The sequence below is a fragment of the Xiphophorus maculatus genome, chromosome 2, assembly GCF_002775205.1.
Source record: "Xiphophorus maculatus strain JP 163 A chromosome 2, X_maculatus-5.0-male, whole genome shotgun sequence".
Classification (NCBI taxonomy): domain Eukaryota; kingdom Metazoa; phylum Chordata; class Actinopteri; order Cyprinodontiformes; family Poeciliidae; genus Xiphophorus; species Xiphophorus maculatus.
Window position 1 is genome coordinate 13,853,652 of NC_036444.1, and position 16,076 is coordinate 13,869,727.

General features: G+C 37.9%; 1 protein-coding gene across 2 annotated transcripts; it reads left to right on the top strand.

Annotated features, from left to right (window-relative positions):
- Window positions 1-1,352: 1,352 nt before the first annotated feature.
- On the top strand, window positions 1,353-15,491 carry LOC102220948 (diphosphoinositol polyphosphate phosphohydrolase 3-beta-like). Of its 2 annotated transcripts, none has more exons than XM_023343205.1 (5): window positions 1,353-1,757; window positions 7,823-7,933; window positions 11,396-11,440; window positions 11,637-11,724; window positions 13,907-15,491. In XM_023343205.1, the coding sequence occupies exons 1-5, from the start codon at window positions 1,659-1,661 to the stop codon at window positions 14,107-14,109; spliced, it is 546 nt and encodes a 181-aa protein (XP_023198973.1). In that variant the 5' UTR covers window positions 1,353-1,658; the 3' UTR covers window positions 14,110-15,491. The 2 variants fall into 2 exon arrangements, with proteins under 2 accessions (XP_023198973.1, XP_005802342.1); XM_005802285.2 differs by having other exon boundaries at window positions 1,355-1,757; window positions 11,634-11,724.
- The last annotated feature ends 585 nt before the right edge of the window (window positions 15,492-16,076 follow it).

Sequence of the window (16,076 nt, forward strand, 5' to 3'; positions counted from 1 at the left end):
CTTTCTAAGCTTTTATTTTTGAAAGAAAATAATTTAACTATTTTAACATGTTTTAGTTAAAAATCTGCACACTGCAGCACTGGGTTCATTGTTAAACCGGGTGTGTAAACACTAATCCACCACTAGAGCGAGTCACTGAATTGTGGATCCACAAGTCTGGAACTAACGGAGGAGCCATGGCTTTAACTAAACATGAAGAGATGTCAGCTCCTTCTCTGGAGGAATACAAAAATAAATGAAAATGCTCATATATAATATATATAAAATGTCTGTAAAAAAAAATGTTAAAAAGAACACAAATGCAGTTTTTCAGAAAATTACAATATCACAAAAGGACAAAGTATTTTCTATACAGGAATAATATGGTTTACACAAATGGGAATACTGCTGAAATGACAGTTGTAAGTCACAAAAGTGCATAGCTAAAACGTACCAGAAAGTTGAGCGGAAGGGAAAAAGTCGGTTAAAGAATCAAAGTAAAACCCATTAAAAACAGTATGTGGGCCATTCAAAAGCCATGGACTGAGTCACCCCACGCAGTCCCACCCAGAACACAGACTTTACTGCTGATTTCCCTGTCATCTCTGAAAAATCTGAAAAATTTAGAGGCATTTTTCCTAGGTTAAGAAAAAAGAAGTCTGAACTGTTGCTCAGTGGTCTGAAGTTCCCATTTAAGATGAAAGTAAATTTTGCAGTGTGGGGTACAGAATCCAAATTGCTTCAGGATCAGTGTAAAGTTTTCAATCTGCCTTGTGAGAGGCCGGGGACTCGGCTAAAGACAATACTGAACCAGAACTTTCAATAGGACATATAAGACCTGATCCATAAAGTTAGAAGCAGTGAAATCAATGAGTAGGCTATTATGGATTTCGATTGAGACAGAAAGTTTTGTAGTTGTGCAAACTAACCAATCAGAAGTTAAGGGTTTATTTTACGTGTCATGGTGACAGCTTTAATGGTGGACTGTGTAAATATTCAATAATTAAATACTGAACACATTGTTTAGAGTTTTACCTGCCACATAATACAAATTTAAATACTGATATTTATTTTCTCTGTTTGCATGATATTTTGCGATCAAATACTTATTTATATATAAATGAATATTTTATAAATTATTTGTTTGCTTCACTGTGGCACTTAATTTGCTTCTATAGTAGTCCCAAGAAGTGAACTCATAGATTAATAAATAAATACATTAGGACATGAGCCAGATTGTATTGTTATATGTTTTCGTGGGGGCAAAAAGTGTCATCACCTTTAATCCTAACATGGGCTACTTGGTAAGGGTTAATCTTGTGGAAGACCAACATGGAGGTCCGGCGGTAGGAGGCAGCTTGTCGCTCTGTTGGGTCAGCTGGTACACCACCAGCAGCAGCAGCAGCAGCAGCAGCAGCAGCAGCTTCTCTCTGACAGATGTGAGCCACTTTGTTGAACCATGCGTGTTGACAGCGGCTGTAAACCCACAGAGCAGATGCAGTCTGACTTCAGCCTCAGCGCAGAAATGAATGATCCGACAGCCCTGTTCGGAACTGGGACAATTTGAAGAGGAAGAACTGTTGCACCTTCCGAGTAACAATCGAGGTTTTTTTTTTTTTTTTCTTTTACCCCCACGCGCTCTGTTATTGTTTTAAATATTACCTGAAGAAAGAGCATAGATGATGAAATGCAAGGCCAACCAGACCAGGACGTACGACGGAGATGGCTTCAAGCGAAGAGCGGCGTGTTTGTGTTTGAGAAACGAGAAGGAGGACGAGGTAAGCTGCGTGGGTCTTCCACGGCTGAAGTTAGTAGTTCTCAGTGTTTACAGAGGGGGAGGGCACCTTTTGCTCTAATCTGAACTCAAACCAAACACTGGCTTTCTTTATCAACGCGCAGCCCGGTCAGCTCGGTCTGCGTGCAGAGCAGAGGTGAGCTTTAATTGGTTGAGGGGTCAAATATTTGACCTATTAAACTACATGGAGTCTAAACAACACCAGCATTGAAACATTATTGAGGAAATCAATACAACTTGTATTTCAAAAAGACAACACGTCTTCAATCTGTTGTCGCTGTCACCCAGGCATTTATTATGGGACATTTTTATTTAACTGCTGGCAGATGCATTTCACAGCCGGGTTCCACCTATGTTAATACACTGCCTAACTAGTCGCTGCCAATTTAAAGACATTACATCTGCATTTAGTTTTAAAGGTGGTTTGTTCTGTTTTGAGTTTATCTTTATTCACAGGTGCTGGAGGTAGATGTTGCTCTTACTCTGTAAACTGTAAAATTGACTTTTTCCTCACTGCCTCAAACTAAAGTGTTCCTTCTTTAGGTAGTTTAGAATTGCCAAAAATATTTCTGAATGCTAATTACTAGCCAGCATATTCAGGGGGTTATACATTTTTTTTTCACTTTACAAATTCAAAAGTTAAAAACTATATATATTCGGCAGAATTTGGTAGAACTGCCTCTTTATGTTTACGGTGATACATTAAGTATCCTTCCACAAGCTCTGCAATAGTTTGCTTGAATTTTCTGTTGACTCCACGAGAACAGCAATAAATATCAATATCTTTAAAATAAAGATAATTGTTTTGTTTGATTTTTTTTTCCTTATGTTTTCAACAGCAGTACTTGTGTTTATGAGGTTTTGACTGCAGTGATTTGCAGGGAAAGCCATTAATTATGTTCATCACTTTTATTGTTACCCTCAAAATGTTGTGGTAAATTATGAACATAGCCCATCTTGTGCAAGTCATTTACTTTTCTGTTCTTAAACACTTTGACTCTAAATTGGACACATGTGTAGGCCATCGGCCATTTGGAAGATCTATTTCTGCCCAGGCTTCAACTTCCTGTCTAATATCTTAATATTTTGCTTCAATATTCACAAAATCTTCTGTCCTCGTGAGGCCATCTGTTTTGTGACGTGCACCAGTCCCTCATATCGTATGAGCAGCAATATCATATGATAGGATGCTCAGATCATCTGTAAATTCACGGATGGAATAGTGCAAATGCCCCCATCCCCCTTTCTTTCCTAGCCGTCACAAAGGTCCTTAATGTCCAAACATTAACGTCTCAGTTTCATCAGACCACAGAAGATGTCCTCAAGAATTGAGACTTTTGTCCCCGAGTGCTTTGGCAGATTATTTGGGTTTTTGGAGTAATGGGTTGTTGTTGATACAGGACCTGTTGCAGTGTGGTTAGTGACTCTCGTACAGTGAAGCCCAGTCGACGACATCATCCTCTAGGCTTCCCCAAATAAATAGAGAGAAATTATTTAAAAGATTTTGATATCTACATGTGTAAGAAATGTATTGAAACAATTTGAAGTTATCTTCCACTTGGTCAAAGTATGTATAATTATTTTAGTATTTGCTTTTTTCATATTTTCTGTGCCATAAATTATGAAAATATTTAAGTGGCTCCTGGTGTGTGTTACCTCACATAAATACTAGCATTCAGTTAGTTAACCTGCAGAGCAAATCCTCTTCAGACCAGCTGTAGTGACTAGAGCAGCGGTGGACCTGTCCACTGACTCTGATGAAGAAGGCTTACTGATAAACTGAGTATACAATGTGTTAAATCACATAAATACTGAATGATTCGATTATTAGCTAAACAGTTACTCGTCCTTTTTTCTAACTAAAAACTATTTTAACAGCATTTTTTGATTATTCCTTTAATATAATGTGAGTGTATTAATTATTTTATTTCTTACTCAACTGTAGTACCTTGTGACCTTCATAGTTTTAGCATCATTTGGTGCAAATAGCTTGTCCTGTCACGAGCCAAAAGCCACAAACAAATACCGATGCCAAAGAAAAATGACAATACCAAATTTACTTTGTTTTATTTTATCTGAAATTGGAATTTCCAGTAAATATTCCCCTAATTGTTATCATATTGGTGTAAATATCAGCAAAGGGCTGTAAAAATCTGCATTTTGAATGCTAGGAGCAGTCTTTGTGGAGTTTAGGTTAATTTGACAATGGCTATGTTATGTAATCCTGCAGTTCTGTTTTTTTTCTGTTCAAACTCCTAAAACCTTTCCAGTTAACACATGGAGGGTGTCAGTCAGCCTGGTGACAGCAGCAGTTTAAGGAGCACATGTGATAGGCAGAGTACGGAGCTGAGTGCCTGTTACAGTGTGCTCAACACCAAGTGACCCCTTAGGTGCAATTTATAGAAACAAGGTGCAGGCACTGACTGTACAGACAGATCTGCCAGCTCCTTGTGCTCATACCCCCTTTTCCACTGTCTGTACTGCTTTTCATCAAGGTCTCCAATTCTCTTCTTCGGGGAGTTGCTGCCATAAAGCTGTCAACGGCCTTTGGTGCTGTTCAGTGTAGTGTGTTACTATTAAAACTTGAACAGGTTGTTGGTATTAAAAACAGTACGCTGAATTGTCCATCCTGTTTGTTTTGCTTATCTGGGATTGACTTGTGGAGGAAAGTGGTCAGACATCGAAGATAGAAACACATAGAAACACTCCCTTGGCTCAGTTTAGGGAGTGTAAATCCAAAGCTTTGCATTTTGGCTCTTCTCTATTATTGACCTTATTACCCCAGGCAAGGCTCAGTCCATCTCTTCATCGCCTGCTTCATAGTACTGCCACTTGAATACTTGAATTCATCTTCTTTGCATGTAAGTCTTTGTAATCATCTTATTTAACAATAATAGGTTTTTGTTCTTGTCCTCAGGGATGTGTCTTTGGTTCTCTGCGGTTCGGTTAAAACATGCTACAATTGTGGGACATAGTAATAACTAATTGAGTCATAAAAAATACGTTTCATAAATGGGGAAAAAAATCAATTGGAACATTGTTCTCCCTTTTATTATTCCATTGATGCAGCATATTACTGTGTCAATACGAACACATTTGTTTTTATTGCTTCACATATGACATTCAGGTCGAACTACGTTGTAAATTTAGTGGCAATATTCTATCGTAACTTTTCCCACACTAATTAATAATAAAACCTGGATTAAGGTGAAGTTTGTTAATGTTAAAAATAAGACATATCTCCAACCATCTCCTGTAACAATCATTCTCTTGTCAAGATCTACTTGTAAGATGGAGTATTATCTCTCTTTAGAAGATCTAGAAAGTGATTTGTTCTTTTTCATATCACATTTAGACACAATATAATCACCTTTATATTGGTTTACATCTTTTTTTCTATCCCATTCTTTATTTACAAGTCCTCCACAACTCTATCGCTCTTCTGTTAACTAAAAAGCAGGAACAAATACTGTTTTACTGATTTGAACAGCAAATGTTCCTTTATATTTCCCATTTTGAAGAGTGGCCGAGGGAAACGGGCCTCTGTGTTGCTTAATGTCAATACGACACTGAAACAGGAAGTTGTGAGTTAATCATTAAATTTTTTTCTTGACACTCTTATCAACTTTAAAAAGTAAATATTGTCACCTTCCTAAAATAATGGTGTATATTTTGCCTAAAACTTGTTTTGGAAAGAGGTGTGGATTTTATTTTATTTCTTTGCCAAAATCACTTTTTGCAAAACATGACTTAGGCCATTATTACAATATATTTAAAGACTGTTCACACTTTATTGAAGGGAAACTGATGAATAAATAGAATGCTCTGTATTACTAGGCCTCTAATGGCATGGCTGACCTGAAATATTATCCATATTAATATTATCTGAAATTTTAAAACCTTCCCAAATTTTCCACTGGTGCTGTACTGTAGCTCTCTGAGCTCCCAGTGATGTGTGCTGTGCCTGCTGGGGTCATTAACCTCCTCTGCTAAGCTTCTTGTTGTTTTCATACCAAAAGGCAACTGCTGATCCGGTGGGTTTTTGAAAAGGCTTGTCGCCGTGTACGTGCGAGTGCCTACGTGTTCTGCATGGTGTTTCTGTGAGACTGCTTTTGAGGGCTACGTGTTTGTGTTGGAGAGCCAGCCGCTGCTGTTTCTACTGTCCCCAGAGAAGGGCTTTAATGGACTCTGGGATTCAGAGAAGAGCCACCACCATTCTCATCCTCTGCACCGTTTAATTGCCTGCAACACCACATAAACGTTGCAAACAACACGATTCAGAGCTTTCAGAAAATTGGTGCAGTATTTTAATTCGTAAAGAACTGCTGTTTCACTTTGATGTCTGTTTGCCTGACTGCTTAATTTTTTAACAAGTACTACATCTGTCAGGATTTTCATAAACGCAACGAATCACGATGGAAGACATTCCTATTGATTCTTAATCACATGAGAAAGCTTGGTTCAATTAGAGGCATAATTCATCGTAAAGGAGAACGAGTGAAAGAATAATCTCCTTAGGATTGTCAAACATGTTTTATACTTTGCTTGACAAAATGCGTCGTAAGTCACCTTGAAAACGTCACCCCCACTGTAAAACGTGGGAAAGCTTTTTTTCTACAGAGAAGGGAAGGGACAGGGAAGCTGATCAAAGTTGACTGGAAGAAAGTTGGAGGTAAATTCAGAGCATTGCTAAAAGAAGAGGCTGTAAAACACTGGAGAGAATGGGATGGAGGTGTGTCTGTCTGTCTTTGGGGTGTACATATTTTTCAAGCCACAGAACTTTGCATTCAGTCTGTCCTTTGTTCGTTCATCATTCTGTAGTTTGGCTCACCTACAAAAGTCAAAACAGATCATCCTGTAAGAAACAATGAGGTCTGCAGAGAGGATCATCAGTTCTGACCCTTTAGTGTCAGTAAGAGAGCAGCTAACATCTCTGCAGAGCCGATACATCAATACGAACTGTTTGGACTTTTTACCAGACGTTGACTCTATAAAGCGCTATTTGTAAAAACCAGCAGAGACAGTTTCTTTTCCCAGGCTGTCCTTCAGATGAACAATTAACAGTCAGAGTGCCCATATAGTGCCCAGCAGGTGAATTAATGACACAGTTAGATATGAACCACAGACTTTGTTGGAAGATTAACCTCCATCATCTGTTAAAGCTAATGTTTTATTGAATTAAAAACGTAATTCAATGCATTAATAGAAAGCGAAAGGTTTTCATTTTGTAAGTTTTGTTAAAGGTACACTGCAAAATCAGGTCAGCAAATGATATGAAATGATACGAACCCTAAGAAAAGCAGCGCTAATAGTTAGATTAACAAAACAATTTCTAAATAAAGTTCTGCAACCTATTTTTTCCTGGAGTTTTATTCCACAGTTATTTGCCGTAGTATCTGATCTCAGCAAAATCGCAGACATCTCTAAGCAGTTTGAAACCTCAGCTCGGACAGCTGACTTTTACTGGGTGTTAAAGGGCTACTTTTTCAGAGCTGGTGTGAAGTCAGTCCCTGCCATCAAGGGAAACTGTGCATGTTGTATGCTGGCTGCGGATGAGTTGACTGTGTATGTTTGGTTAGCTGAAGCCGGGATCACTCTTATGTGAACATTATGTGGGTCAGTTTGCCGTCGGGTACAGTTAAAGGTGGGGTGACTCCATCAGAAGGACTTATCTGTTTTAAATCAGCTGAAACTAGTTTATGTAGATGCTACGTTGATACTTTTGACTTAACTTTTCAGTGTCTTATTTTGCCAGTTGAATATAAGCTTGATTTACATTTTCAATCATGATGAATCTGTGAGTAACTGGACTGAAATGATGGATGCTTCAATGTAGAAATAACCAATAAACTCTGATGGGACACTACATAAAACACAATTATTGTTTTTTACATTCAGATCCGTCTTCATGTTAATTAAAATAATCACGTAACAAGTATAAGCTGCTGGGGAAAGATACCGTTGGCTTCCATTATGTGGCAGACTCTGTACTTGAATGTGGTGTGTCTGGGTTGTTGTAGGCCTGATGGATCTGTCTCTCCTCTGCAGGTGCTGCTGGTGAGCAGCAGTCGACATCCAGACCAGTGGATTGTTCCCGGAGGAGGGATGGAGCCTGATGAGGAGCCCAGTGTTGCTGCTGTCAGGGAGGTGTACGAAGAGGTGAGTTTGTAACATAACAAACACTTCTCTCGTTTTTCTGGATCGGGTTGGTGTTACACGGTTGGCCGGCTAGGGTCCATAATGATATCTTTCAGTGCGCTTCCATAGATTTAATGATTGGGAGAATTGTTAGTTCTGATGCCTTGGAGGTTCTGGATTCGAATCCCGCCTCTTGCCCAAGCCAAGCCTTTGTGACCCCTTACAGACAAGCAGTAACAGCAAATGGATAATTGTAAGAAATGTAATTTACACTTTAAATTGGTGCTAAAAAAGACTGGGAACTTCACAGAAGTATTTAAATTTTGACAAGAGAAATGAGTGGGAACTCTGGACTTGGATATAAGTTCAAGTGGCTGATTTCTTTTTCTATATTTATTCTGAATCGGTTGCAGTATCAGTAATTTATTTGACTAATAGAAAAGTCAAATAAAGTTTGATGACATCCAGCAGGAAGCCTTTTTAAACCACAATGCAGTGAGTGACAGCAACCTTAATTAAATGTGAAAAACCACTGGTATGATGCTGTAACATTCCACAAAGCCAGTCAAATTAAGCACTTATTGTTTTAATTTCATCAATGTCATCATTCCTCATAGTTTGATATGGTCATATGATGACAGGAAACCCAGATGAGGGGAAGAAATATTTGGCAGTGCTGTGTAAATATCCCATTAATGAGGTCTGTGGTTCACTACATTGGAGTGCTGGTCGTTTTCCAACATGTTTCACAGCAGAGCGAGCTGTGAACTTCTGCTGTGGCTCAGATGGTGCGCTGACAGCCTTGAAAGATGGCTGTGACATTTGGGTAGAGTTTCCAGTTACCCCAGTTACCCAGACGTTACAGACATGACGTGCACATGGATATAGATGGCTTGCACGCTCACTGCAATCATATAAGGGGAGATTTTCTTTAAAAATATTTTCTCAAGCTTGTATTTAATGGTAAACTAACATTACAAACATACTTAAGAGACTCTTTGAGCATAGTGGAGTTACAGTAGAGCTCTGTGGAGCTACTCAATAATGACAAAAATGATAATCACAAGTATGTTGATGAAAACAGATTTATTGAACTTGAGGAACAGTAAATGTATCGTCGTATTGCTGTTCTCAGGGTGAACCGTTTTACACAGACTGACCTGCATGTGTTTGCACCTGTTTTAATGTTATCCATTTCTATCGTGTTTTAGTTCTCCTGTTTTCTCACAGAGGAAATAAGTGCTGTCAAGACACATATCAACCACCATTAACATCACAGTGGAAGTTGATCTGGTTATTCACGTTATAATTTGGTGTATGTTACAGGCAGCGAGTGCCACAAAGTGCTTTTGAACGCTGCACTATAAAGGTAGTGCAGCATTTATATGTATAATCTACTGTGTTGGGAAAAAATATATACAGGAAATCTATTCCTTGTTTATTTGAGGGAAACTCTTCTCAATCATTTCTAATCACTGATTCTAAATCCTATCAGGATTACATTCACCACTTTATATCAACAATGAAAAAAAGAAGGTGGGTAAAGGACAGTTGATCTCCTTTACCCACCTTACATCTTTCCGGTTCTAGCATACATTTAATTATTCAAAATATAAAATGGATTTCAGTCAGTGTTTCCTTTTAAAACAATACAAGACAGATTTCTTTAGATAGCAATTGAGTTGTTGTATAAAGATCTGCTTATTCAAAGCCGTTCTTCCTGTGAGAAACGTAGACAAAATTATCAGTTTTTGCAATAGTAATGTCCTGACTTATGCCAGCTGTTCTAAAACGACAGAACGGATCTGTGCTGCTATAAGCAAACAAAATACTGGCCAGGAACTCCTGGAGAGCATTTTTATTCTTATTTACAAAAAGACGAATGTGTACAGTTTATACAGTGTTTCTAGCACTAGGACTACCAGGATTTTGAGAAATTCCTATCTCTACCAAGAGGGGCCAAATTGGGTATCTTCCTAGAACTACCGAGAGAGGGCCAAACTGGGTTATTAGCATCCAAATGTGGCCAAACTGACGACTCTGAATGGTCTAATTAGCATCCCTGTAGATGTGACCATAGCCTGAGGGACCAGCAGGGGGGAGGAGAGCCAAACTCACTACATCAACTTTCACGATGATTGTCCTTTGTCATTGTCAGTAATGGCCTTATTTACATAACAAAGGCGCCTCTTCACACCCTCTCTTGGAGGGCCAAACTGGCCCCTCTGTGGTAGCTCTAGGGACAGGGCCAAACTGGCCCCTCTCTGGTACCTAGACGAAGATTCCCATTTTGGGAATCTTTGGTAGTTCTAGTGCTAGCAGCTGTTCATAATCTTGTTACTTTTGAGAACATAAAAAGGTTGAGATGAAGCAGGTGAATTTGCGACTCTTCTTCTGTGGTTATGCTGTTCTCACTGAATGCTTCAGTTTCTTTGTTTCTCAGATTATGGGGATGTAAATATGATTTTTACTGCTGTATTTGCTGGAAGCAAGAGTAATATTAAAACTACATCACCATGGATCCCAAAACTTTACGCACCCCTGTTAAAAGGAAAGATTTTTGTAAAAAGAATACATAATAAAATGTTTTGAAACTTTTTCAACATTTAATGTGACATATATTCTGTACAAGTCAACTAAATAATTCATTAGTTACAAAAAGAATACAAAAAGGGACAAGAGCAAACATCCTTAAATAAAGCCTATGAATGAATGAAATCCCTCTTTAGCTTTGTAGCAGAAAGCTGAAGGTTTTAAGTCAAAGCTGACTTATATGTGGTAAAATTCACAATTATATTTATCTTGACAAAACCCCAGTTCCGTCTGAAGAAAGTCTGTCTCTGGGAATTAAGTCCAAGCCTGCAGGGTATACATTATCAATTGGTTTTACTATTGATTTCTTCTCTGATATACACCATCAACTGTTTGAGCTGTATGAAAGTGTGTCCTTTTTCAAATCATGTCCATTCAACTAAAATACCCATAGACTTCAGGCAGGTTGCAGATGTCTGTATTCCAATAATGTTTAGATTTTTGTCTATAACCGCTTGTAGGGTCATGGTAGAGTTGGTGCTACATTTTGTATAGACTTCTCCAAAGAAAGCAACCACAGTTTTAGAGAAGAAGAGATATGAAGACTTCTTGGTGACATTGTAAGTTGCCAATCTGCAGAGAAAATTAATCAATCATAATGGCGGCAGACCAAAGTTAACTGCTGGCATACTATTCAGAAAATTTTGCAAGTTTAAATAGAAATGCACCTGTTTTCATGTCTACTCCATTAAGCTGTCTCAACCACGTGTGGCTCTTTCTAAAACTAAAACAAGCTATTCTTTCCCGGCCACACATTTTTTTTGTCCTGCTCAATCTATAAAGTAGCAGCCATGTTACATACAGTTGTTGAATAAAATGTAAACCAAATATAATTGTCAACGATATTGAAAAATATTCCCAACCTTTAATGCACTTTTTTTTTCATTTCAGGCTGGTGTGAAGGGAAAACTTGGCAGACTTCTTGGGATATTTGAGGTAAGGCTATCAACTGCCTTGCATTGTTACTATAACTTTAGATTCCAACAAATCACGCTGCAGGAAATCCTGCAAAATGCCCTGTCATGTCTAGAACAGTGCACATGGTAAACTGTTTTAGACAAAATCATTCACAGATTGTGTTCACGGAGTTTATATAAAAGCTGATCATTTATTTTCTCTTCTTATTCAGCAGCACAATCAAGACAGAAAGCACAGGACTTATGTCTACACTCTTATTGTGACAGAAACACTGGAGGACTGGGAGGACTCTGTTAACATTGGTATACTTCAATTTTAATTCCGTTTGTCACATCATAGAATACATTATAATAAAAAAAATTATTGACTGAACTTCTTTTTTTTGTATAACATTTTATAAAGTCAGGTTTTCCGTGCATAAAAAACTCAGTGTAAGTTCAATTTGCTCCAGAATTACTTGCAGAATTTGTGCCATTTTGCAGAGTAGCAGCCAAAGACTTATTTTGAAGCTAATATTTGGAAATTATGCAGCTGCATTTTGCTTGGGTAGGCTTTGCCAAAGAAAACATCCTGACACTTGCAAAAGGGATATGTAAACACTCTGATGTTGCAACAATTAGGATTGAGATTGTTTTGGGGAGTCCTGCAGGGTTTCTTGTGGCTTTTGCATAAAAGTAGAGACAGAGAAGCATGTATGCAGATTTCCTGCTGTGGTTGATCTTTATATCTCATGCCAAATCTATTTTATATCCGCTCTAAGAAAAAGAAGCATGTGTTGTACATATCTCATTTACAGCAGATTGTTGCTGTTGAAATTGTGATAAATGTTTATTGCAAAACCTTCATCAGACCAAGAACTTTTAATAATGTTTTCATTGTCAATAGAAAAAGGCTGCAAGTGTGAAAAATATTCCGATGCAAATATTGGAAATATGTTTAACGTAAGCACTAGTTTAATTTTTAATCACGTACGTTTGATGACAACCTGTAAAATGTGATAAATGATTTGGACAAAGACTCTGCATTATGAATATTTTTCTTTTACTTTAGATAAAGCAAATCTGACCACAAGAGATGTGGATATCAACTGGTTTTGTTTTATACCCCATCACATTATTGCATATCTGTCACAAAAAATGATGTTCGCTGGTACTGTACTGGTACTGTACCTTAGTGCTCCCTTGGACCAATTTCATGTTTTTACCTTCACAGTTTTCACTTAAAATTAAGGTATTGTGTTTTTAGCTTCAGCCATTTTAAGATAAGATCACAGTTTTTAATCAGCTTGATCATTAGGTCTTGATACCTGCAGCTCTAGAGCAACAAGTGTCTCTGTGGCTCTGATAATGTTTTAACTATGAGATATTTAACTCTAATACATAACTGTTTTCTTTTTTCTGTTTTTGATTTTATTCTTTTGTTCTGTGTCGTAATGAAAAAACTCTGGACCAACCCCAGCCCCTCTGGTAAAGTTGGTCTAGACCTGCCACTGACTCAGCTTATAATTATGTAACCTTTTGGTTGCATAAACTGTGTATAGATCAGCAAATGTTTAGTCCAGGATGGTTAGGAGATTATAAAGTTTGGAAAAAGGGGAAAAAATAAGGTGGTACACTCACTAGAAAAAGTAGTCAATTTTACAACATTTATCCCAGTTCACACAATATAACGCAGTAGATAGAAACGCTAAAATTTTTGGGTTGAGACTCATTTTATTCGGTTTATGCCAAATTGCTTTGGAAACTTTCTCTTTTGTTTGGTTTTGATGAACTTTTGCTCTCTTTGGCCAACCAAAAGTGAGCAATTTTCTCCTCTCACCACACTGTATAATTAAGGTCTCTCCGCCTTCTGCGTCAAATAAAATGAAAGGACCTTTTGTGTTTATTTTCTCCCACGCAATGTTTTCTGTTTACATCCACTGTGTTTTATACTCACCGAGCTCTAAAAGCTGTAGTTGAAATATACTTTAGTCATCTTTCAAACAACAAAATCAGGAGTTGTAGAACTTCTGGAGCATTCACGCACTCAGCAGAACCTGTTACAATTAGAGAACGGTGTAGAAAGGCCAGACTTACAATGCTTCACATACGTTGAAGTTCAGCAGCTGCAGGAAGGAAAAGTTAGAGCAGCTAAACTCCATCTGCTTTGGTTACAGTTCTCATGCAGGAGAATAGAGCTGGCTGCGGTGAGTGATAACTGGAAAACAACTGGGCACCCCAAACATTCCTACCCTCCCACCGCTCCCCGTTAACAGGCTGAATCTATTTCTGTGGATGAATGGAGTAAACATTCACAGGCACCTTTAACAGGAGCAGTTATAAACTATTGTTATGACGAGCTGTTCTATTGTCGAGAGATGGGATACATTTCAAATATTGAACACCTTCAAAATAACTGGGGGCACGATTTTTATGTAATTCACATTACATAGTCACACTCAAACTTTTTACTCTGCTTGTTTCTCCTTCCTCTTCCTTCCCACAGGTAGGAAGAGGAAGTGGTTCAAGGTGGAGGATGCCATCAGGGTGCTGCAGAGCCACAAACCTGTCCACGCAGAGTACCTCTGCAGACTCGCGGACACCTGCAGCCCCCCGTACGGGCCTGTGTGTTGCCCCCGAGCGATGGACAGCAAGGCCCCTCACTATGTTGTTTGCTCAACGCAGGACTCAGAGCTCTTCAACAGATAGGCCTTACAGCTGAGAGTTCCTCTAGAGGACACCGGTGGACTAAACTGGAGCATTGGTTGCTTTATGAACACAGGTTTTTCACTTGAACAATATTAATTTTGCAGGAAGTTAATAAAAAAAAAAACGTAGTAGCCCTTAAAAAGTGCTGTGATGCTATGTGTATTTTTGGATCATTAAAGTAACAGTTAGCAGCTGACAGATCAAATGCATCCCCCTTTAGGGGTTCAGTTACTGTGAAGTAAAGTTCTTGCCAGGGTCTTACATGTTTGACCTCAGTGTTCCCAGTGTGTTGGTGGTTTCCAGAAGACTGAAACTGGGAAATGTTGGCCTTAAGAGGAAGCTCTGTTCCCACTCTGACTGACTGCCAAATAATTTCCTGTTGCAAGAGAAGGTAGCAGCCACAAGTGTGTGAAGGTTTTAGAACAATTTAATGCATTTTTTTTTTCTCATGACACTCTAGATTGAGTTTTCTTCTCATATGAGTTGGTTTAAAGTTAGCTTTGTTGCAATAAATGAGTCAATTGTTACAACAAGCAGCGTTGTTAGTACTCTGTTTAAAACCTGAGAGGTTGCCTTAAATAGCATTGAGATATTATTTATATATATGCACATATATAATGTTAAAATGAGCAACAATGAGGTAAAGGTGAATAAAGTTTACTCACTGGATAAAATAATGTTAAGTATCAGGATGCCTTAGCAAGGATCCCCAGAAGGAAAACAGGCCCAGAACATCTCAGATCACCCAATATATGGAACAGTGGCCTTAAGATGTTTTTCCACACATTCAACCTTTGTTTTACATCATTAACTTTAATTGTGGCCAAAAAGATCAATCTTACGCTAATCTGACCAAAGCACACAGTTCAGGTTAAAGTTCTTGTAGCACATGGCAACCTCTGGATGTGTGATGGTAAGACGGAAAAGGTTTTTATGGCATGCTTCCCAAACACTCGGTTGCCATGTCTAAAGCGTCTAATTGTTGTTATGAAGGCTTTGGTGACACCAAGATGCCATTATTTTCTGCAGGTCTCTAATATTGAGCCTCAAATTTTTGTTTTTCCCTTACTGTCCTGCTTACGGTTCATTATGTCAAAATAAATTACTATCCTTTTCCAGTCTTGTTTGTTACAGTTTTAGTTGTTTAAAGCATTTTAATCATAACTCTTAACTTTGCATACTATATCAAATATTTTCTTGTGTCTATAACATGACTTAGTAAGATCAACACATATCTGACCGGGTATGATGGTATTGTTTGTTTTCCCTATTTTGTAGGGTGGGTTAGAGAAACTAGCAACTGTGCTCTAGGGAACAGATAGTTTTGGATTAAAATCCTAGAAAATCTGATCAATGTAAAAAAAAAAAAAAAAAAAGTAAAGCATAGGTTTGAGAAAACCTTCCGGTGACATTAATTTTATAGTGTATCACTGGCAGTTTTGTTAAAAACAACACTTGCTTAATATAATGTTTTAATCTAAGTGCTCCTGATCAGCAGTGGTTTACATTAGGCCAACTCCAAGCTACAATACAACTATTACAATAACAGTATTTTTACTTTTAGCACAAATAATGAATGCCAGGACAAATTGGAAAAGAAATATATGAGACTTTATTACATATATTCTTGTAGCTCAAGAGTATCAAAAATAAAACTGTTGTGTGGCTCGTTTTTCAAATGTTAATAGAGCCTTCTTTTAAAAAAAGTGTATTGTAGTTGCATAATTTTCTCAAAATGGGTGGTGGGTGTAATGATATTAACAGAACCATATGTTAATTAAAATGATCTGTTTCTTGATCTGTATGTGTCTGAGCTCATATTTCATAATTATGATGACGGGTTTAGCTGGTAGTGGGCCTCCCAAATGGAATAAATGGATTAAACATTTCTGTTTAGGACCCCATAAAACCTTGAATTGCCCTGTTGTTACTATTAGCTGTATCAGTAATGAGAAGGAAACTAACTA

Coding starts and splice junctions, on each gene's coding strand:
- LOC102220948 (XM_005802285.2), top strand. CDS start 1,659: ATGATGAAATGCAAGGCCAACCAGACCAGGACGTACGACGGAGATGGC. Junction 7,934..11,395: donor TCAGGGAGGTGTACGAAGAG/GTGAGTTTGTAA, acceptor TTTTCATTTCAG/GCTGGTGTGAAGGGAAAACT. Junction 11,725..13,906: donor GGAGGACTCTGTTAACATTG/GTATACTTCAAT, acceptor TCCTTCCCACAG/GTAGGAAGAGGAAGTGGTTC.